This window comes from Acanthopagrus latus, chromosome 1 (genome assembly GCF_904848185.1).
Source record: "Acanthopagrus latus isolate v.2019 chromosome 1, fAcaLat1.1, whole genome shotgun sequence".
NCBI classification, from domain to species: Eukaryota; Metazoa; Chordata; class Actinopteri; order Spariformes; family Sparidae; genus Acanthopagrus; species Acanthopagrus latus.
The window spans coordinates 26,921,252-26,944,875 of NC_051039.1; the positions used below are offsets into that span (position 1 = coordinate 26,921,252).

At 40.4% G+C, this 23,624-nt stretch overlaps 2 protein-coding genes across 3 annotated transcripts; one reads left to right on the forward strand and one right to left on the reverse strand.

The window, feature by feature from the left end:
• The first annotated feature begins 154 nt into the window (after positions 1-154).
• On the forward strand, positions 155-5,743 carry LOC119021124 (beta-crystallin A1-like). The gene is made up of 6 exons (XM_037101154.1): positions 155-301; positions 606-682; positions 796-914; positions 3,538-3,679; positions 3,941-4,083; positions 5,362-5,743. Exons 2-6 carry the CDS (start codon positions 608-610, stop codon positions 5,507-5,509), a joined length of 627 nt encoding a protein of 208 aa, XP_036957049.1. The 5' UTR covers positions 155-301; positions 606-607; the 3' UTR covers positions 5,510-5,743.
• A 1,645-nt stretch (positions 5,744-7,388) lies between these two features.
• Positions 7,389-23,578, reverse strand: unc93b1 (unc-93 homolog B1, TLR signaling regulator). Of its 2 annotated transcripts, XR_005075485.1 has the most exons (14): positions 23,420-23,578; positions 19,978-20,094; positions 19,680-19,821; positions 19,427-19,580; positions 19,168-19,329; positions 16,765-16,894; positions 16,556-16,649; positions 15,431-15,555; positions 13,487-13,669; positions 13,059-13,332; positions 12,854-12,975; positions 12,586-12,708; positions 7,846-10,484; positions 7,389-7,624 (listed from the first exon to the last, which is right to left on the reverse strand). XR_005075485.1 is itself a non-coding variant. In XM_037101136.1 (13 exons), the coding sequence occupies exons 2-13, from the start codon at positions 20,092-20,094 to the stop codon at positions 10,209-10,211; spliced, it is 1,902 nt and encodes a 633-aa protein (XP_036957031.1). In that variant the 5' UTR covers positions 23,420-23,578; the 3' UTR covers positions 7,389-10,208. The 2 variants fall into 2 exon arrangements, 1 of the variants encoding a protein (XP_036957031.1); XM_037101136.1 differs by having other exon boundaries at positions 7,389-10,484.
• Positions 23,579-23,624: the final 46 nt, after the last annotated feature.

Genomic DNA, 23,624 nt, shown 5'->3' on the forward strand with positions numbered 1-23,624 from the left:
TATTTTGATAATTTTATCCTCCATGTTCAGTGTATTAATCACAACGCAGGGCTACAGGTGACTGATACAGCTTTATTGTGAAGGCTCCGAACCGGAAGCAACGCCCTGAATTCGGGGCCCGCTCCAGACTTGACGGGCTCGGCCCTGCTCACAGCATTAGTATGGAGGGGCAACACGGGCGCACGCGCGCGCACGAGTGTCCCGCGTGGACGCCGGTATAAAACCGACGCGCCAGGTTCACACAGTGTGTATGTAAAGAGGATCCGGTGTGTGAGGAGCGAGGAGAGCAGAGAGCATCCAGGTGAGCAGGGCCGGCAGAGTGACTGACACTGAGCACTGACCATCACACGGATTAAACGCTTGCTTGACACTTTAGTTTTCAAGCTTTTTTTATGAAGAACGTGTTGGCTGTGTGAGAAGTTGAACTGTAAAACTCGGAGTTCACATTTGAGGAAAGTGTTAGTTACAAAAAACAAAAAATCCAGTTGTTATCCAGTAAATCAACATGTGCTAATGCTGATATATCTGACTGTCTGTACATCCTCTCTGACCTGTGTGCTTTGTTTTTCCTTTTTCTTTTTTTTTTTTCCTCTATTACTCTGTAGAAATGTATCGATTCACTAAAACCCACATGACCTCACCCATGTTCTTCCCTAGCATGGACACAGCCCCCTTCTTTAAGGTGAACACACACACACACACACACACACACACACACACACACACACACACACCACAAATACACATCTACATAGATACATCACACATCCTCATGTCTCCCCCCTCTGTGTGCAGGTGACTGTGTTTGAGCAGGAGCACTTCCAGGGCAAGTTCATGGAGTTTACCTCCGAGTGCTGCAACATCCATGACTGCGGCATGGACAACATCCGCTCCATCCGAGTGGAGAGTGGAGCGTGAGTCACACAGCCTGTACGCCTGCAAGTCTCTGTGGACAGTTGACTGACTCTGTGTGCGTGTGTGTTGATGTAAGTGTGTGTCCGTGAGGCGGAGGTAGAGAGCTAACGAGAGAGGCAAGCCGTGTCCAGGCTCCCACGAAAGTGTGACACCTGTGAGGTCCCACGTGCAGGGTGCGCACCCAGCATGAGCAGTCTTCCTTCAAGGCTCAGTGAGATGAAATGCTGAGAGAGCGTTCTGTCAGGATCACCTGAGGAGCCAGCAGGCTCTTTTCAACAAACTCAACGCTATTTATACTGCCAGGGTTTCATTTTGTGGAGGCAAATCAGAGCTGAAATACAAGCCTCCCCTGTGGTCACCAGTGGATACTTTAAGGTTCTTTTGGTAAAATGGTGCGATTCGTCCTTTTTCAGCTCAAGGTCCCTGAGATGAAAGGAAAGGAACACCATATTTTTAGAAGCTGCTCTGCGAACGATAACACACTGCCAATACTGTTATCTGCTTCCATGGGCCTGTTATCACATCGCTAACTAAAAGCCTCTGTAAGGTTGCATTTGTCTCGGTTCAGTATGTATGCAAACCCCTGAAAAAAGATGGTTATCAATACGTTTGATTCAGGTGGTGTGCCCAATTCTAAATGGTAGTTGGAAGTCTGTGACACCACCTTTTCTCATAGGAGCCCCGTGCGTCCAAATCAGTGAGCAAAGTACCGAAATTTCATGTAAAATAGCCAAAAGTGATCGAATTTCGGCAGATTGTTTGTCATGAATAATCAGCCAGCTCTTCAGCCGTTGTGTCTAATCACACAATATAATGGGGAATAAACCTTGCGACCACTTAAATTGCTGCACTTGTACAATCCACCCCACCACCCTCGACGACCTCAGTAATCAACGTACCGATTGGAATCCTCGAATGTATCAAAATATCAAACTCGTAAATTAGTCGGTTTCAGTTATAGGAGTTCATTACAGATCATTGCACAGCATGTCATTTTGTACCGCTAGGGGTCCCTCAAACAAAACAAAAGGCATAAGTACTGAGGGATCATGGGATTTGCTGTCTTCCTTGTTGAATGACCAGCATCGCCAGTGAGAAGCCATCTGACGTGACTCGGGCGACACAGGTCACAGGCGGGCTAGTGTATTGAAGTTTTATTTACGTTACACTTTTAGTCATGCTCACTCACGACTTTCTCCCGCATGTTTCTAGCGGCGGGTGACCAAGTGAAACGCTCCATTACCTTGACTAAAATAACTTATTTCTCTGGATTTAAATATTGTGGGAAACATTTAGTATAATCTAAGTACACAGCATGACATTGACAACAAAGGTCTAGTCGTGTTTTTATTTTAAAGTCTTTCACATTACATGTTTAATTGAATCAGTTTGATGGTTAATCATTTCCTGTCTCGCAGATTGCGTTTCTTCAGTTTTAGAAAACGGACACTAAAATGACTGTACTTTTATACAAGTATTTAATGTGTAAAGTTTAAAACTGAAGAAAAGACGTGCTGCATGCGACAGCTGCAAAAAAAAAAAGAAAAAAGAAGTCTTGCTTCATGTTCAATGGTTCAACAAGTCTTCCTGGATTTTCTATTTAATGTCTACATTAGGAAAAATGTCACTGTGTTTAGTCTAATCCATGGTGAATCAACAGATCATTTCATCAACTTTTTCTTTTCTGCGTGGGTGTTATGTAAGCCTCTTAATTAGTTATCAGCTGCTTGTCATCCATCGTTTCTAACATCTTTTCCTGGTTGGAGAGAGCTCAGTGTGTTCCTCTGTATACATCAAGCAGCCATCTGTTGGTGACTCCTCACAGGGTTAGAAAAAAGTGGTGAGAAATGATTGTCGGTGAGAGTGCAGCTGTACTATTTGTAGACTTAGGACGAACATCAGTACCAAGTCCAGCTACTCTGTAGACTCTGAGTGGATGGGTGTTAATCTACAAAGGTGACAGGCTATTTACAGAACCATAAAAATGACAGTGTGGAAGTTTCCTCTCCACGCTCCTTCATCGAGCGCTCACTCCTCCTCCTCCTCTGTGCACCCTGACCAGAACATGCCAATTACTGTCTGGCCAAAAACAAGCTACTCATCTTTTCTTTTTCTTTTTTTCCTTTGACATGTTGTTTCAGCTGACAGATTGTGCTGCCCTGGTTGTTAAGAACATTTTTAAACTCCCCCAGGTTTCAGAGGCAAATGGGGAATAGCGTTAAATATATCGTGGTCAATGTAAAACTATGTGGGTTTTTTTGTGTTGTTGTTGTCGTGTTTTTTGTTGCTCATAAAAACATGTGTGTTCACTGGTTATTTTTAATCTTTGGTCATCATTTCGTGAGAATTTTTTTTTAAAAAACTGTTAATGAAACTGTCTGGCCATGTTAAATGTGGGTTTTTATTTTTTGGACGAACTTATCCTTTAATGAACCTGCCTTTGAGGTGCACTGCTTCCTGGGACATCGCTGCAGACTGCTCCCTCTCTGCTTCTTTACCTTCCCTCCCCTCACCCTGTCCAGTGTCACCTGTCACCTGTCTGTCTGATGTTCAGACTGATTTCCAACATTTAACATTTCTTTATTCCCCATCTGATTATTTCTCTTCCGCTCGTGTGTCCAGTTGGGTGGGTTTCGAGCACCACGACTTCCAGGGCCAGCAGTTCATCCTGGAGAGGGGCGAGTACCCCAACTGGGAGGCCTACAGCGGCTCTCTGTCCTACCACACCGAGCGCTTCATGTCCCTGCGCCCCATCTACTGCGCCGTGAGTACTTGCAGAGGAGGGGATGGCTAAAATGAGAGCATGGAAATGGAGTGGAGAGAGGTGGGAGTAAAGGAGCGCGAGAGGGTGAATGGAAATGAGACGGTAGTGAGTGACAGAAGGGAAGGAGTGATCAGAAGAGTGAGCCACAGCCAGTGACTGAAGCAGCTCAGAAATAGAAAATGACACAAGTCAGTGCCGAATGTCTGCTCGCTTTGTTACGTCCTTCTGACGGGCCTCGCGCTAACTTTCTGTTTTTCGCAGTCTCACCACAGCAGTCGCATGATGATCTTTGAGAGGGAGAACTTCATGGGCCGCAACACCGAGCTGTGCGACGACTACCCGTCCCTGCAGGCCATGGGCTGGTTCAGGCCCGAGGTGGGCTCCATGCATGTGCAGTGTGGCGCGTAAGTCAGTGCTTCAACCCAACACATTCCAGTCCAGGCTGGAGGAAGCTCCTAATCGTGGAGAAGATTCAGAGGGCTGAAAAAAAGAGAGATTGGAGAAGGACAAAAACATATTCAGGTCCAAACTAATAGACGTAAAGAAGCTCAGACATTTCAGCAGACATCTCGTGTCCCAAAGCAACAAAAACACTGACTCATGTGTGAACACAGGTGACTCTTCTCAGCGTTACCCTATTGTTTCCCTGTTGAGCAGCTTAACAGAGTCCCCAAACTGTCCAACAGTGTCACAGTAGTTGCACCACATCTCGGAAGCTGGATCACCACTATTCCCAGCCTCCCTAGCAGCGTGGCTCTGGGGATGTTACCGTCATTTGGTCTGCTCCTCTGGTCCGGACTGAAATCTCTCAGCAGCCACTTGACGGATTGCCGTGAGATTTGATGCCGACATTCCGTCCGCCCCCCGGCATGATTTCTAATCACTTTCATGACTCACTGACTTTTCATTAGGCTCCATCACCAGGTCAGATTTACAGTCACCCAATACTTTAATTTATGGCCAAATAGCTGCGAGGATAATAACATTCCAATTAGCTGTACCTTGTTTTGATTGCTAATTAGCTCATGTTGTCATGCTTCACTGGTATGCTGAGAGTTACCCGCCAAACATTAGCATGTTAACATTGTAATCGTGAGCTGTGATGGCAGAACAATCATTGTTAACTTCACCATCATGATTTCTAAGGCAGATTCGGACTTAAATTATCATTCTGTTTATGCATAATAAGTTAACATTTAGTTAGATAAGCTGATTTGCAAAGTTGTCTTCATGTAAACAATCACCTGTGGACGTGTCACTGTCATCTCCATTTATTCAAATTTTGTTGTGTCTTACCTTAAAATAATTTCCTGACCTTTAAAGTTTGTAGTGCAACACAACATGCAGGTTTGCAGTAAGGTAGAAACACTGTAGTCACAGGTGAACTGCGCACCAGAGGGCATGAACAGGTTTATTTTCAATGTAAAATGTCCCACTCCCACTGCAGTTATGTAATACTTGATCAAAATGTTTTTTATATTCAATTTATATTGTTATAAGAATATTTACTTTCAAATATTGGCACTGGCATCCAGGATCGGTCAGGCTGTTATTTGAATAATTTCCCATATAGTGGCTACATCAATACCACCTGTAGAGTTACTGAATGTAAAGCAAGTCATAAAAATCTAACTTAGTCTTTATTCTTACCTACTTTCCCTTTCTGCCCCTCTTTCTCTCAGCTTTGTGTGCTATGAGTACCCAGGCTACAGAGGCCAGCAGTACATCATGGAGTGTGAAAGACACAGTGGAGACTATCAGAACTGGAGGAACTGGGGCTCCCACTGCCAGACTCCAAAGATCCAGTCCATCAGACGCATCAGGCACTGAGGAGAAGCAGACCAGGACCGGCAACAGTGATGGCTCAGGCTGTCACCTGGACGCTGTGCTTCAGGGGCCTGACTATGAGACAAAAGCCTGAAGTTCCAGGCTTCATTTGTCAGGACCGCGACTACAACACAATCCAACAGTGACGTAGCAGCTACCTCTTTATCCCAGCTCATATTTCTGTTGATACTCATTTTGTCTTAGTACAAGTGAAATAAATTCAGATTGAGACCCTGAGAAGTGATTTCTGTAATTCATGTGTGATTGCACAAATGCAGGCAACACTTGGCTTTTTTTTTTTTTCCATGCGCGTGAACGTGTCCCTCAGCACAAACAGCACTCATGTGTGTGCCAAGTACTACCATCTTCTGAGTATTTCCTTTTTAATGAAATTTGACCTTTTTAGTCAGGGTCCATATGAACCCCTTTAAAAGTCACTGCAGAAAGTTAAATTAGCACATGGATATGTGTAAATGTATAAAGAACACAGACTTACATGAAGTGTAATTACCTAGTTACATGATTGGTCAGAGCAAATATAACTTTAAGTATCTGCAACTACATAATAATTATAATTTATTTTAAATGTATAAATAGCTCATTGAATTAAGTGGACCAAAAACAAAATATAGAAAATAAATCAATTTAGAAATGTGACATCAATAGATATCTGTTTTAACTAACCTCTGTATTTATTAACCTTTTGTATTAGTTCAACTATCTATTAATTTCCCATTAAATGATCTATTTTAGCTATCATGTCATTCAATTCTTTTTTATTAATCTTATAGTTACATACTTATTTTGTTCCTGTATTTCTAGCTATTTTGTAGCTTTTGGTCGATTTATTTTGCTTTATATATGGAAATAGATAAGTGGGTAAATAAATAAAACAATTAGAAAATGTGAAAATTAAATGGGAATGTAAGTAAATAGAACTAATACAAAGGCTGAGCCATGTATCCACTTCTTTATCTCTGATTTTGGCAGGTTCAGTCCTCAATAATTTCCATCCTTTTTAAAGCCCAAACTGTAGCTGCTGTGCAAACAAAAAATCAACAGTGTGTCTGAAGTGGATGAATAAGCTCGACCACTAGTCGACAGAGAAAATAGTGGATACTTTGTTTACGCTGAGTGAGCTGTATGGAGCTGTTTTGTGTTTTCTGTTATGTTTTGTTCCCTTTAAAAAGAGTCCCTATCCACTTCAGGTTCTAGGAGAATGATGCAACACATGTTTTGATGTGGGGCTGTTTTTTTGTGGACTACTAACCCTAACCTGACTTTCCATACGCACAGCAGTGAGAGGGTCATGACTGTGTTTCCATTTGTGACATGGTGAGGTGCAGGATAGCACGGTGGAAGATAAAACATCACACTGGCAGGGAGTTGCGCAGAAGGAAAAATAGGCAGACTTTTTATTTGTAGTCTCCAAAAAAAAAAAAAAAACATGAAAGAAAGAAAAGCATTCTTTACACAGCTCCAGAGAGTTCTGGTTCTTCTCTTCCTCCAAAAAAAAAACAGTCCATTCTCTCTCATCCCACTCACATATATAGCACGAGAGTCCGCCTTTTCAGCTCAAACTGGCCTGGCCACTCCTACTCATGCTGTTGAGTCGCGCTTCCTCTTTCAGCACCAGTACAAAGGACGCAAACTATTGACAGGGAATTGCTTTGATTACAGCACGGAAGTTTATTTCTCAAATTATATCTAGAGTGATATATTTTGAGAAATAAACTTCCACTTTCTTCAATTCTAATGATGAAAGAAAATTTTATGTATTCATCAACTGATATCAGAACTATGATTTAAATAAAGAGAACAAAGAAAACTGTGAGTGTGTGTCCGCCATTCTGAACAAAAAGGGTTTAGCAAGTAGTGAGGGTGCTGGTGCTTCAACACATCATTTTATTGGTCATCACAGAAGATTTACTTCTTTTTTTTCTTTAGTCCGTTAGAGTAATTCTTCTCTTGCATAAGTAAAAGACACAAGAAGTGATAGGTGTCATGTTCTATAAATGTGCGGGCATGTGTCGAACTGTCACAGTAACTGCAACAACACATTAATTTAGTCTTGCTATTCTTTGCATTTGCTGTACTTTGAAGTTTCCATGGTAATACCTGACAAGACAAACAACAACACATCCTTAAGTTTAAAGTACATGCACAATTAGGAGCAAGGTACAAAGTTTATTCCTGTGAGCAATATTACACTCTCAGTAACAAGATATCACATCATCAACAACTTCACAGGCATCGGTGCAACATCAAGTTGCTTTGGCGTCAGTTCATCAAAAAGTCATGAATTACTTTTTGCCATAAATGAAATAATAAATACTCACAAGAGAATGTGGATTTATTTTGTCTTCCCACTGCAGGTTTGGATCAAACTTGCGAGTGTAGTACCAACAAAACAATATGAACTTTTGACCACCGGTCTGAAAGCATGAGCGCTGACATAGCGATTCATTTTCTCTCAAAGCTGCCTAGATGAGATATCAATAAAGATGACAAAAGAAAAAACAAACAAAATAAAAATTGTGTGTGGTACATCATTTTATAAGCTGAAAAAGGAAAATACACGACAGGGAATTAAGTGACAACTTTTTACAGATACAGCAATAATAACATATACATATAACATATAGTAACTTTAGTCATTCATAATCACCAAATCATCCAATACCAGGTCTCCAATCTCCCCTGTTGTCATAATTATGAGACCTGTTTCACCTCAGACATTTTGACTCGTCATAGCAGCCGAGGCGCAGGTGTCACTGAAAGCATTACTGATGACTGATGGCACTGTTCACACCTGCATCAACACCTGCCCTGAGTGATGAATTACAAGCAGACGGCTCTAAATACAGGTGTGACGCATGTGACGACAACTTTTCAGCAGCACGTGTACACACATGTGCTCTGGGCCACTTTGAAGGACCGCCTACTCAACCTTCGTCCTCCAAGCCAATTTCCATATGATTCACTGTAGTATATGTTGAGGCTCTCTTACATGAAGCTTATGTTGGTGGACAATATGTTTCAAATGATATAACTACTGGTTTAATAACTGCAATACATATCCTATAAGACTCCCTTCAAAAACTCACAGTTTTCAGGTTTGCTGAGTGAGGAGAACTACTAATAAAATTATTCTTAATAATTTGTGCCTTCTTGTAAATTCAGCATTAAATTGAACAAGTTAATTTTTCCTTGTCTAAAGTGTCAGTCTGCCATGGCATCGCTGTACCTCCATTTCTAAAGTTTTTCTTAACATTTAGCAGCTGTTTGAACACACTCTTTCAACTGACCTCAACATTATCCCAAAATTAATGAAAAAAGACTTCTTTTGCCTCTCCCTTAAAAAAAATTCTACAACAGCTCAGCAAAGATCAAACATGAAGATATCTTCTACCTTCTCTGTAAAATTGGATAGATTGTCATAACATTTTGGACAGATATTCATGGTAAACCCAGAAGAAGAATGCTAATGACTTTGCTGAATCCCTGACTTCTTCTCTGGTGCCACCAGCAGGTTGACAATCATGATTTTGATTGAAATCAACAATAATGAGAGGGAATGCAATGAACAATGACATTCCCATCAGCCTCAGCTGTGCTTTATGTTGAATGCTAATTGGCATGAATCAGAATGCTTACGAACTGAACTGAGATACTGAACATGGCAAACATTAAACCAACTTAACATCAGCAAGTAAACATTGTTACTGTGAGCTAACATGCTAACATCAGAGGGATACTGACAAATCACTCCTCTTAAGAGTGGCTGCTAGTGTGACTGTATAATCTTGCTCACTGCCATACTTTACCTTACTTTATTAAACAATGGAATCCACATATTAATGACTGTACATCCCTATTTCATACCTTATGGGCCATACATGACCAACCAGCCGTACCTGTATCAAGTTTCACTAGAACAGAGACAAACACTCAAACTGCACTTCATATTAAACTTCAGCAGAAAGCATGGTTAACTTCCTCCAGGATACACATCGGCCAACAGCCATGTGTCCAAGCTTCTGGTGATACCTTGGGTCAGCTTGTTTTCTTTAAGGGTTTGAAAGTAAACATAGACAGAACATTAAATATAGCTGATGCTGCTTACGCTGTTCTCCAGCAGGACCAGACTCTCTAAAAATGACTCAAAACACACTTCACCCTGAGGGTGAACTGAGAAAATCAATTCCTCATTCCTTTTTCTGATACATTCAGACGATTCTTTGTAAAGAAGTTCTCTCTTTTTTTTAAATGAAACTAGCTTCTGTGTTAGAGAATATATTTTCCACTCGAAGAAGCACTAAAGCAACTGCAACTTCCTCGGTAATGACCAGCACGTTTTTTAAATATGAGCCACAAGCTGTGCAGCAAATGAATCAATCATGTTGTTTTCTGACTTGTTTATCCAAGGTGCTCTACTTTTTAAGATTGTCATACCTATTGTTAAAAAGCAATATAATATTTCCAGTTTCTGTACCATCGATCCTTGTTGTGATTATGGTTGACCAGCAGGTCAGAGCACTTAAAAGCACAGGCCAGAAAAAAACGTTTTTGGTCCTCATAGTCTATAAAATTGAAATGAGAGCAAAGACATCCAGGACAACTTTAACTCTCTTCCTCTTCTGTATATCTGTAATCTGTCCATCATCTCCATTCATTTCTCCTCCTGTTTCTCCTCTCTCTCTCACCATTGCTCACGCTCCTCTCTCTCCTCCTCCTTCACATGGGCGTCCTCCTGTCTGTGGCGGTGACCCTCCGGCCCTCTCCTCCTGGCTCCTGGTGAGTCAGCTCCCAGGACCCCTGCGTCTTGGCCGTCTTCCTCCCTGTCCTCTGCTCTCATCTCCTCCACCACATGTTCTCCGTCCTCATTCCTGTCCCCGTCATCATCGTCATCCTCCTCACTTTTCTCAGAGTCTGACTCATCTGAGTTATCCTCTTCCAGGTAGCGGTAGCCTTTGACCTGCCAACACAAACAATATGTTGTATTAATGACTAAGAAGCAAAAGTGAGTCGTCTCAAGTTAGAATGTGTTTGTAGTCACCTTCAAGCCACCAGTTAAATGTTTTATGATAACACTGCAACTATGATAAGACCGTATATACTCCTGCACAGCTGAAGGACTCCTTCTATTGAGGGCTGGCAGAGTGTAGAACAAAGGACTGAGTTCAAATCTCTCTTTATTTCTGAATGAGAGAAGAAGAGAGTTGTTCGCTCCAGGAAAAATGAATAAAATATTGTTGTTATCTGAGTGCTGAAACATTTGAACATGTGCAAAGCTGTGTGTTAAATACATACACGTATAATATCACCGGTTAGGGTCAGCAGCCCTGATTCCCCTTTTTGAGTCACTGGACAAGGTAGCTGAATATTTTTTGACCTTCTCCCTCACTCTTTGCTCCGGCAACCACTGAGGCCGCAACCCATGTGACGTACATGTCATGTCTGTGCTTGTGTTTTCTTGTTGTTGCGTTGTTTGTTTTTCCTTTGTTGCACAATAATTGGTGCGACAAAGCATAGCAATAGCTAAAGCAATGCTAATTCTTATGTATTTACAGTAATGTCAACACAATACAATACACAATAACACAATCAAAATAAAATACACCCCAAAGTAATCACCTCCTGAATGGAGGCTTGGAACATGTCCAGCTCAGATTCCATGTCCTAAAACTGTACACACAGCAACACAATGCAAAACATCGTTCTGCTTCTGGTCAACAGCTGAAAATGTCCTTCTAAATTGGTCCACAAAGCATATTAAACTAAAGGTAACCATAGCAACAGAACTTCTGATTTGTGCTTATCAAACTATAAAATCAAGCAACCTTAAACATATCTTTTTAAAAATACATTATTTAAAAACAACTTTTTATTTTGCTTCTTTCTAGTGGCCATGACAGTAGAGCAATGTTACCCTGAGTTGTATAAAATATACTGGACATGTCCTCTCTGTTTTTGTATGTATCAGGACATTTTCCTTTATATAATTACATAATGTGGTTTTGTCACACATAGATCAGAGTAAAAAGGATTTTTTAAAGGTCTCCTACATGTTTAAAGACTAAAACATGCTGCTTTAAATATTTGTGAAGGTTTCTATAAAGAAGATCTACTCCTTCTTACTCATTGAGAAGTCTGTTTGTCTGTTTGCGTCAGTGTCAGCTTTAATGCAAGTTTAATATTTGACCATGCCTGGCTTTCAAACAGGTTGCCATCTTAGAAAATCCTGTTTGATTGAAGGTGAGCACACACACACACACTCCGCACATCATTCTGCACAGTGAAGGTCAAAAATCCAAATGATGTAACGATAATGTAACAATAAAAATGATGCAACAAAGGGTAACTTTGAGCAAAGGGAGGATTTAATGGTGAACTTTTTGAGTTTAAAATGGCTTTTTACCCAAACGAGAACACCTGTAGAGGTTATATATCAAACAAAATGGTCTTTAAATGTGGTGGCCAAACTATTCCAGTGAAAGCAGCTTTTCCAGTTTTAAAGTTTTTACGGCTTTCATCTTGATATTAGATATAAAAAAACTAAACGGATATGAACTGGGAAAAAGGTTTCATTTCTGAAAATGCTATGATGTCAGAACAAATGGAAATGTGCAGACTGATTCTGGTTGTTTCTTGTTTCTCGATGGAAAACAGTACTTGTTATATCATAGTTGGCTTCGATGGAAAATGAATTCTTACTTGTGTTCAGTAAACTGCAGTATGACCTTGGCTAAAATACAGCATTTTGACTCATTCATCTCATTCTGGCCCTTTGATCGTTTTGTTCTCAGGATTATTTCCCCATTCATTAGTTATTTCCTTTGCTCAGCACAAGCGCAAAAATATATTCTTTACATTGTACAAGAATCAAACTAACTACCTACTTCTAAGATTGAAAAGGTACATTTTGTTTCTCTCTATTTTGTTGTCTATATAATGTTTTTTGTCACACTAACATACTAACATATAGCACATTTCTGTTCTGTGCTTTACAGGTCAGACATAGGCCCATTTATTGAATCGAAATTCAGGCAACTGTTTAAGATACTGTGACTGGTTACCTTGTGCCGTGGCCGTGGGATGCGAGGGAGTCGATAAGGCTTTTTTCTGGCAAGCCGACGCTCCATCAACCAATAACAGTAGCACGCCAGTAACAAAGTGGCCAACAGGATGGAGAGTTTGGCCTGAGCGAGAGGGACAGACATGGGTCAAGAAAGAAAAAGCAGGCACACATTCTTTAATATGTGAATCCAAATGGTGAGTCTTCCCTCAAAGGTGCTATATTCAACATAAACACACATTTAACATTGTCTAAACAAACAGTCTTACCCTCATCGGCAGGTTGGACCAGAGGTAGACTATGAAGATGGCGATGGCCTGCCACCAGTGGAAGATGGTGTAGATAAAGTCCAGACGTTCTTTGTCCTCAGCGTACAGCATACCAAGCAGAGCTGCCAACACAGAAGACACACATCATGCTGACACACATCATGTGCGAACAAAGTTAGTCTAGGGTACCACAGCTGTCACTTACTGTTGACACCCGTCTTGATCAGGGCAGTGCCGAGTCCCCACAGCACGGAGATCACCAGCAGAGGGCCCAGATATTCTGGTTTGTCACGATAAAGAGGCAACGCAAGGAGAGCTACCAGCAGCACAATGTGCACAGCAGCACCTGCCGCCAGACACAGCCAGCGTGGGAGGCGCAGGAGGCAAAGAGATAGGGAAGAAAAGACAGAGCAGGAGAGGCCGTAGACCACTATGAGGAGCCACAGCTTTTTCAGGCCCAAAACGCAGACACCGTACGACTGTGGAGGGAAAGAAGGAAAGAAAACAGATGATATTATAATCTCCTTTTTTGTCTGGGTTTATTATTCTGCATTTCAAACTACCCAAACAAAATAAAGTAATTCAAGTAAAAGCTAGTATATTATTCAACAATCTCGATTAACAGCACAGTACCAGGGAGAATCCAGTCACTGCAAACAGTGTTTCGAACCCGCTGTAGATGAAGAATGGGCAGAGCAGGCGCAGACGGTAGTCTCTGAAGTGTTTGAAAGGCAGCTGGAAGATGTTGCCCCAGCCGATACTGCGAAGGTCGATCTCTTCAGTCGGGCGGTAGGCAGCACCGCAGAGCAAAAGGAACTGTGGGGAGCAGCAGACAGCGAGGCAGTTTATTTGGAATCATTTCTAATGATTGCTCAGGTTTGTGCTGTGCCATGAAAAACTGCAAACACAACACTGAATAACATAAAATACTTCAAAGTCTTTGAATCTCTCTTAAATTGCTGAGAGTGGTATTAGCGACAACAACCCATTTCTCAAGCCATCCTTCTAAATCGCTCTAAATTGTTCAACTCTGTAGATCTGAGCGTGTTTACTGTGCTTTTTCTGTGAACTACCGCTGTGAGAAACTGTTCCCATCGGCATGATGTGATAGGTTTGAGCTCTGAGCATCCCCGAACAGACCAATTGGTTTAGAACATTAATGGAAGGTAATTTTAGAGTGGAAGCACTCTGTGGATAACATGACTGCACCTGATATCTCACACATATTAGTAAAATGTGTTTCAAACAGCTTCACGAATTCCATATTAAAGATGCTCTAATCAATATTCTATACAAAATAGTTGATCAAATAACTACATGTAACGTGAGAGGTTGCTTGTAATCATGAACCAACAAAGTATTATCACCAAACACTGCAGGTTCCCTCAGCTTTGAGTGTTTTAGCTCATTATTTTAGTTTATGCCCTCACCATTTTAGTTCCCTCTCACACCTCTCATCTACAGCATTTTTAGCAGCTGGAAACCATTTTCATCAAAAAAAAACCCAACTCAAACCCCACTAAACACTTTGTGCCCCACAAGAAAGAGCACACATTCAAATTGGCAACATATATTATAGTATATTGTGTATACACTCTTCACAGAAAGTGGATTAACAGAATATTGGTCAGAAACATGTTGCTGTGTGTGCTGGATGTGTAAATTGTGCAAATTTGTGTTTCCAAACAAGTTCTTATACACTATGTGGCCACTTTATTAGCTATACCCACATAATATCAGCTCCATTACAACAGCACTGTTACATATCATATGCGTGGGATATAATTTGTAAGGTGTCCATTATCAGGAACTAATGGATCACATGAAGGCATGTGAGACGGACAATGATTGATGCTATCCCAGCTATGCCATTGTCAATTTGTAAAGAAACAAATGTATTTTTGCATCACTCATATTTGCACACACACTTCTTAGTGAACAACAGACCATTCAGCAAACAGAGTTGGAGATTGGAGCTTAAATCAAAGGGGGTTGATTTGCGAGGATAGAGATATCTATGAAAAAATGTGTGCTCCTCCTTGTGACAATTAAAAATTAATCAGGAAATCAATATAGGTCCATATGCTCTCAAGCTAGATGGCTTTCAAGTCACTTGTGAGGACATTCACGATTATCCTGAAATTGGATATTCACCACGATTAACAATTGTCCCATCCCAACATGGCAGTGACTGAGGGTGGGACTAATAGCTGGAAATATCATTACAATCCCATATAGTTATTATGCAATGGAGATGTTGTTCACTACTCCACTAAATAGGATGATCCTTAAATATGACTTAGCACGTTAGCTCAACTCTTAACCACAAGCTCACATTATGCCATTAAAGATTCAAAGCCAAGAAAATTGCTTATAGTTGACAAAGATTGCATTTGACAGTATGTTTAACAGGAACACAAGCTAGCTAGACAGTCATATCTATGTGCCTAAATCACTATCAAGATGAAAAACAAACAATAGTTTATGTGTACTGTAGGACTGTATCACTCTATTTGATTTTATGGGTATACCAAATAAAGCAGCCACACAGCATGTTAACTGTGGGTTTAATCTTACTATGAGCATGGCGAGGAAGGCAAAGCCCATGAGGACACTCTCCACCTGGATGAGCAGCATGGAGCGAGGCAGGTTGAGCAGCACGGTGCTGTTGAAGCCGGGGATCACTCCGCTGATGTTTGCTCCTGGCAGAGGAAGAGGAAACGTCAGTCATTAAGAAACGTCATTCCTGTTTGTTTAACACAAAAGGCTGCATCTCTGCAGAGTAACATACAGCTGAAATGTACCCTGAAAAAAGTGGAATGGAAAACTATTAAAGCAGCAGTTTTAAAAAAACTAGTTGTGTGATCATGGTTTTGTATATTGAGGAGCTTATCTGAGAGGCATGTGATGGAGTGAACCTAGGTACAGTTTTGTTTCCTCTGATTATTGGTCACAATAAAAAGGAAGCATCATTACAAGTGAGATCCTTGCCCAGGATAAGCGTGACAGGAAACACTTTAGCAGAAGTACTGCACTTCAGTAATTTCACAGCAGCTTAAAAGGGCCATCTTGACTTATCATTCACTTGATTCAGAGAAATTAAACAAAATCTTCACTTTACAAACTTGGTAAGAAAAGGGGAGATTTTGAAATACAGACGATAAAGCATTGAAAGCTGCATAAATTGATTTTCAGCCACTTGGGATCAGCACAACAAGCTGAAAACACAAGTTGGTGTATTATCAGCATTTGAAGTTGTGGTGAGCGTGTTGGCAAGCAGTTCCCTTTTCAAACATCAAGCAAACATGATGCAACCTTTGCTTTCATTGGGGGTCGTGCCTTTGACTAACTCATTACGATAAGTTCACTGTTCGCTCTTCTCTGTTTTCATTTCAAACAACTCCTGAGAGACCTGAGGAAATATGCAGTGCATCAGCTGCTAAACTCTCTCCTATCTTCATCAGCCATTCTATAACTCTGTCTGTTTGTTGTTTTGGGTAAGGCAGGTAGTGTACAGAACCGTACCCTTTTTTGCTGAAAATCATTGTTGGCTTGGCCGACTAACCAAACTAAACAACTCAGAAGTGTGGTATGTATTTCCCTAAATGTCAAGCTATAGTTTTCCCATGTCTCAATCCTGACACTTTCTTGTCCTGCTTTTATTTGGCTGTAATCAGTGGAGGTGAAGTGACATGTCTTTACCGCAGCCTTTGACATTGTAGAGAATGTGATCATTTTCACGCAGGTGGCCGTTGAGGACGAACAGCATGGGGAACTCCGCGAAGACAAAACTCAGCTGATGAGGAAGGGAGAGAAGGCAGGGACTTCAGCAGCTGTGCACACTGTTAAACACCGCACACAACATGATGCTAATGAAAGCATTAGTGAAGAAAGCATGGCTAAAGACTCACATGATAGATCATGTGAAAGACTGACTGGAAGACGATGATGTAGCTGTGGCACGCTCCCTTAGGAAGCTTCTTCTGCTCCTGCACGTGCTCTTCCCTGTAGTTGACGTACTCGTAGTACTGCTGTGCCATCCTGCATAGGATTGTGAGGGGAGGAAAACAGACATTCTTCCAATTAAGCTTTGCTCCATGAATAGTGCATATAAGAGATGTAAGGATCCCTAAAATTCATAGTTTGATTTTAATAGAAAGAGGAGGGGGGGGGCTGAGAATGTGCCCTACACTTATAAATGAGTTATTCTTTAGACATTGGAATGAAAACCACTGGGTTTGGTCTGAGAGAATCACATGTTTATCTGCAGCATGGTTTCACAAAGAAACAATGTTTTGCAAAGTAACAAAAACAAGTGTGCTGACAAATTATATCTCAGCTTGACAACTGCAGCACTGTACAGCACAGTTCAACAGAATTTCAACAAAAAAGGTGCCTGGTGAAATGTTGTTTCAGGCTGCATTGATCGACACAATACGGGGTGTTGTTATTGTTCCAGCTCTTTGTGAACAGACGTGAAAACACTCGAAGCTGTTTTTTATGGTTCCGTCACCATCGACTGATGCATAAGACTTTGAAATTACAATCTCTCATTTCACTTGAGGATTTTTAAAGAGAGGCATATGCAGTTCGCCCTGTAATTCCTTGTCTCAATGTGAAATTAAATATACCTCATGCGTGGGCGTTTTCTGTCTGTCCATGCTTACACTTTATATATTTATTCTCGTACACAGGTCTGCCTTGAAAAAGAGATCATGATCTCAATGAATCTTAATGAACAGGTGTAAATGGCACACCACAGGCTCAAATCTATTATTTATTTAAAACAGGTTTGACTCTTCAACCTTAATTCCAAAAAAAAGTGGGATGCTGTATGAAACTGCATAAATGAGACAATACGATAATTTGTTCGATCTTTTCGACACAGTCAATTAAAACAGTACAAAGAAAATGTATGTAATGGTTTACCTCATCAACTTTGAATTTGATGCCAGCAACACTTTTCAAACATGTTGGGACAGGGGCAACAAAAGACTGGGGAAGTTCAGGAGGGCAACAAATCAGCTGTTCGGAACATTCCACAGGTAAACAGGTTCATTGGTAACAGCTGACAGAATCATGACTGGGTTTGAAAGAGGCTCCCTCAAAAAGGCTTGGTCATTAACAAGCAAGTATGGGGCAAGGCTCACCATTTAGTGAAGCACATGATTGTGTAAAGGATATCACTACATGGGTTTGAGAACTCTTTGTATAGTGTTGTCAGTTAACAGTTTGCTTACATTTGATTATAAGTATATCTTTTTATTTACGTGTTACACAGCATCCCAATTTCTGACCCATATGAAGAATGTCAACAACAAGAAACAAGAAATTGTTTATGTGGAGATTTAGAAACAGCATCACTATACAAAGCAGGATGACCACCTGGGCTTCTGAATTAATATGTTACTAAAATGTAAAATATTTGTTTGAAATGTATGTTTTAGACATCTCCCTGATCCAACACACCTTAATCAAATGTATGGATCATCAACAGGTGTCAGAAGAGATTTATCATTTGAAGCAGGAAACATCTAAAACATGCAGGGCAGTGAGCCCCCAGGAACAAGACAGAATATTCTAGATTTGTCCTTCTATTAATTTAGCATTTTCTTAATTTAATGAGACCAGCAGTCAATCAGGCCATGTCACAACTACATTTAGTAGTGTGTCCAACAGAGAGAGCTTTTTCTTGAGAGGTTTTCAAGAGAGGTTTTTCTTGTCTGATGATGTTGTGAAGTAGAGTGGAGTCATTGCAGTTGTTGTCTGACAGATGAAAGTTTGCGTGACATGACTCAGCTAGAAATGTTCACTAAATGGCTAAATGGTTAAATGGCTCACGTTCGCTGACTTCCTTCCTGACACTCTGTTGTATCATCTGATGTTTTCACAGAAAGTATAGTGACAGGCAACTAAATGAAACATCTTCCTTGAGCACTATTGTGGATTTCTCTTGGTTCAGAACTGTTGGAAACATTTGGGATAATGTAAGTACATAACTCAGCAAAATATATAACAAAATGTCTAGTTATTTCTAGACATTTTAATGTAGAAATGTTACATAAATATATGAAATTTTGAAGATGAAAGTTATTTTTGGGCATTACAACACAGAGTGTTGTGTAAGGTGAGAAAATATAGTGAACTTAAACTAGGCAGAAGAAGGTCAGAGTAAAGATCTGTGACATGGACTATAGACTGAGATCTCAGCTATCAACCTTCAGCACCACCTTCTCTGTGACAAAAATAGGGCGAAGCTTCAGCCTCTCATGACACATCCTCACCCACCCACCCATCCACGTTATGTTTCTTACCTAGTGATATAATTTCCCAAAGAGGCCCAGAACGGAACAATGGCCACGCCGATAGCTACGGCTGAAGGGACCAAGGTGTAGTAACGCTCCCAGTAATTGGTTGAGACAAAGAGTGCGTAGATTCCAGAAGCTAGGAACATCATCCACTTCGTACCAAGAAACCTACCAGGGAAGTGGATATATTTTAAACATTTAAATTAACAAGAATGGTTTTATCATTTGTGTCTGTATGTCAGTATGTGTGTGTGTGAGCATCAACCTGATGAGTATGGGGGTGTACAGCAGGCCTATGATGGGCGTGACGTTGATTCCCATCAGCATTTTGCGATCGATGTCCACTAGGCCAAGGTTGCTGTACTTCACCTCACGGTATGTCATATCATAATGGAGGATCAGCTGCATCTGTAGTAGGCCTGTAGCACACGCACACACACACACACATTAAAAAACTCTGCCTCTGCCTTTGTGTGCATATTTGTCAACCTCGATGTCTTTCCTCCAATCAAACTCACCCATATAAACACTGTACACAATCATGGCTCCAACACTGGCTGCCAGAACATTCTTGATGACTCCCAGTCTCTTCCTCCGGTAGTATTTCCTCTCCTCCTCCTCCTCGTTGTACTCTGCCTGTGGGCCAAGAAACTCCTCCATCTAAGGAAAGAAATGTGAAAGAAAGTTATGCAACTGTTTTATAAGAGCAAAGGTGTTGGAATTGTATCACACTCATGGAGGAGAGAAACAATCTTTCACTAGAAACTGGAGAATCAAACAGTCAGGAGGTTTTTCACAGAACAGCGAGGAGCTCACCTGGCCCTGCATGTGGTCCTCCTCTCCCACATCCAGCAGTTCATTCTCAATGCCATTAGGAGCTGCTGCAAGGTGATCGGCATCCACCACCAACTCTTCTCTCTCACATGCCTCCATCTAGTGGCCAAAAAGTGCAGTACACTGGGTTACATCGCTTGCACACAAGAGAACACATTGAGTGCCTTCTTAGCTCCTCCTAAGTTTCTGCCATTATCAACACACACCATCATGACGATGGAAAGGCGAGAGAGATTTCACAGTCCAGCCACCAAACATTTCTGGAGCTTCACAGCAAAACAATGTTAAAGCATTCTCCTTAACAACTGAGGTAAATGCAGACTTGTTTTAAAGAAATGACAGAAAGGAATTAAGCTGCTTCATAAAGCTTGTCCAAGTCATCATCAATGTAGCAATGCTGTTTTGTTAAAAAGCTCCAGAAATGTTTCATAGACTACAAAGGTTCACCTGACTTTCCATCTGCATGGGGGTGAGTAAATAAAGACAAAAACTAAATTTTTTGTTTGAACTGTTTGCAGTAGGACATGTGTAGGACACATTGTTTCTTACATTAGACACTCACTTCATTCAAGAATGAAATCAAAGTATGCCTTCCATCTTATATAGTCGACTGTACTTGTGCAATTGTAGCACATTATTCTGTAGCACAGCATAATACAATACAGCTCTGCTATACTGTACTACGCTCCACAAGGTATCGTGGTGTGAAGTATATGTAATACAGTTTTGATGTTGTACATCAATGTACAATGTGACAGCGAGTATGTAAAAACCCAACCAATGACCTTGTGTTCTACATTTCCAACAGAGCTACTAGATAACCTCCTGAGGGTGGAAGGCAACGCCTGCTCACTCATGAACAGGAACTGGCCATAGTCAATGTATCTGCCTACATACACCATGACAACGCATTACTATAATTATTTTCATTTCCGGGAGTTTACACTAACATATTGTGCTGATGACTGTTCTCTTCTGTTATTCTCTTCTTTGTGTCTTTTTTTGTTTGTTTGTTTGTTTTTCTGAAACCTTTCTATTTTTTGTGTTCAGTCAAATGTCAGCAGATGGTCAGCAAGGTTTACAAACCACTATTTCGTATGAAGTACATGACTGTTGTTACTGCTTTGGAAGAGCAATTCAAATGCTGCATGTGTGTCATTTTGTTTCAATCATGACATTTTGCAAAAGAGAGGTTGCAGAGTAGTGATGCAGCAATTACAGATTGCAGTTTTCAGGATTAAAATGTATTTCACTATAACAGTCCCTCTCCCATCCTGAGCTGATTGCTGACCTGAACCTGGTGCACCATGTTAATGTTTTCATTCTGTCTATTTTCTGCTGGTTGCGCCGGCAATTATTATATTATTATAAGTGTATTTAATTTTCCTCAATGTTCATAATAAAATTATACTATAATGTTTTTTTGAGAGTGAGAACAGAACCCTCAATGTAGCTGAGACTTTATGCTAACAAAAACATGACATTTTAATTGTGGTTAGTTGTGAAATCCACTTATTGCTGCATCCCTGCAGCAGAGTTTCATTTTTAGACATACGTGAAATGCTTATCTCCAAGTGTTGCACACATTTTGACCTGTGTGTTAAGTTTTGATGAGCCAAAATAATGAAGTGGGTAAGTATAATTGGACTGATACAGACAGTTCAGTGAGCCTTAAGTACACATCAGAACTATCCAAACATTTTATGTTTAATTAGTCCTATGAAGTACCTGAGAGGACTAGAGCTGTCAAATCTCTTACTGTGCATAACACTAAAGGGACTACATTTAGACACTTGCTCACATTTTCACAGGGCACAGACATGTATTACAGACTACGGATGAAATCTAGTGCCAGATAAATCAGATCATCAGTTTAATTGCTCCCTCGAGTCATGAACTCTTAACAATGGAGCAAATCACATGAGTTCATTTTACAAAGGTGGCATCCTCTGGTGGTACCTGTAGTAATATATATTCTATCTTACTTACATGCATTTCAGGTTACTGATTAAATATGTAACTTGTTTCTGTTTTTCAGTATGTATTTATAGCTGGAAAACTCTATTCAATTCTAAGGCTACTGAAAATGTGACATGTTCAAATGGGAAAGTGACACGGTGTGTTTACAATACTGAAATCAAAATGAAATATATATCTTAAAAAAGGTTATGACGTTTCATTGCGGTGGTGATGTTAAATCTTGTCCTTTTTCTGTCTGTGTAACAGCACCTTATCTCTGTCACGTGGACAGATACATCTTCCTGAATTAACACTTGAGCTGGTGTCATGCTTTTAACTGAACTAAGTCCTCCTTTTAAGGTTTCAATGTCATTCAGTGTTTTCTTATATAGTGGTAGAAGGTGCATGAGCCATCTCTGTTAAAAACATTTGGGTTGCTGGATTAAAAGTCACATACAAAGTGAAAGGTTAGGCAAGAGACTGAATGAACATTTTATTTCAGTTATCTGGTTCTCAAGCTCTTATTAACTCTGTTTTATTTCTATAACCAAGCACACCCTTCTCCTGAGTTATGCTATTGTCTGGGGGGCTTCCCCCTTTTCTTAGAATAAAAATATGCAACACTCTCCTCCCAGAACCTCAAAATGGAGAACATGAAAACTGTCTTTTCCATGCAACTATTTAACCTTCGTCTTACATGTTAGTAGTTTTTTTTTCTTTTTTTAATACAATAATAAAACAGAGGTATTGAAAAAGGTAAATTATTTTTGCCGAATAGTTTCCGAATAAATGTGAGACTACTCTCCCTCCTGCAAAAACAAAAAACCTTGTCTTTTATTTTAATTTTAATTTATTTTATTTCATGTCATTTCATTTCTTTTGTAGATCTGCAGTCTGGTCTGATATCATCTATTTTACATACTTTGTATGCTATATTAATGTTCTGTTTACCCTTAACTTTAACTGTTATAAAAGAGGATGTGGTAGTAAACATGTCAAAATGCCACCATGTCTTCTTAGGCCTCCGTATATGAATACTATATGACTCTATAAACCAGGGTAAACGTCACACATGAGTTATTACCATGTTTTTTGTTTTTTCTCATAGAGATATTTCGTATTTCTTTTTCTCATAGGAATATTGAACCCAGGTCGTTTCCTACTTTTTCCCCAGCGAGGCTTTTAAACGCCTCTTCAATAGTCCTTTAAAGACTTGCATGTTAACTTAAAAGCACGTCTGAGCTGCTGTGACAGAAGCTGTGGGGACTCCTGCTGTGACATGTATCTGAGAAAGTCTACTAATTTAATCGGTATCAGCCGGTTGTTTCTACTTTAGCCTGTCTTTTTGTATTTTGTACAAGTATTTTGAGACACAGATTCCAAACACAGCTAGCTTAACAACACACCCCCCTCCTCTATGTTTGTTTTACCATGTATCAAGCTTAATTAATAGAAACTCACTGACCACGTCTCTCTGACGGGGCTCCTCGGCAAGTAAAAGTTGTCCAGCTGTGAGACAGCAGCACAGACACCCCTGTCCCCGTGTCACCTATCGACCCGCCGCTTTTGGTTCCCCTTTCCGACGAACACGGTCCAGGTATAAATACAAGTTTCTAGAGGGAAACGAAACTTAGCCGTCTTCACTTCCTCACTCTCTTTTCTCTTAAAGC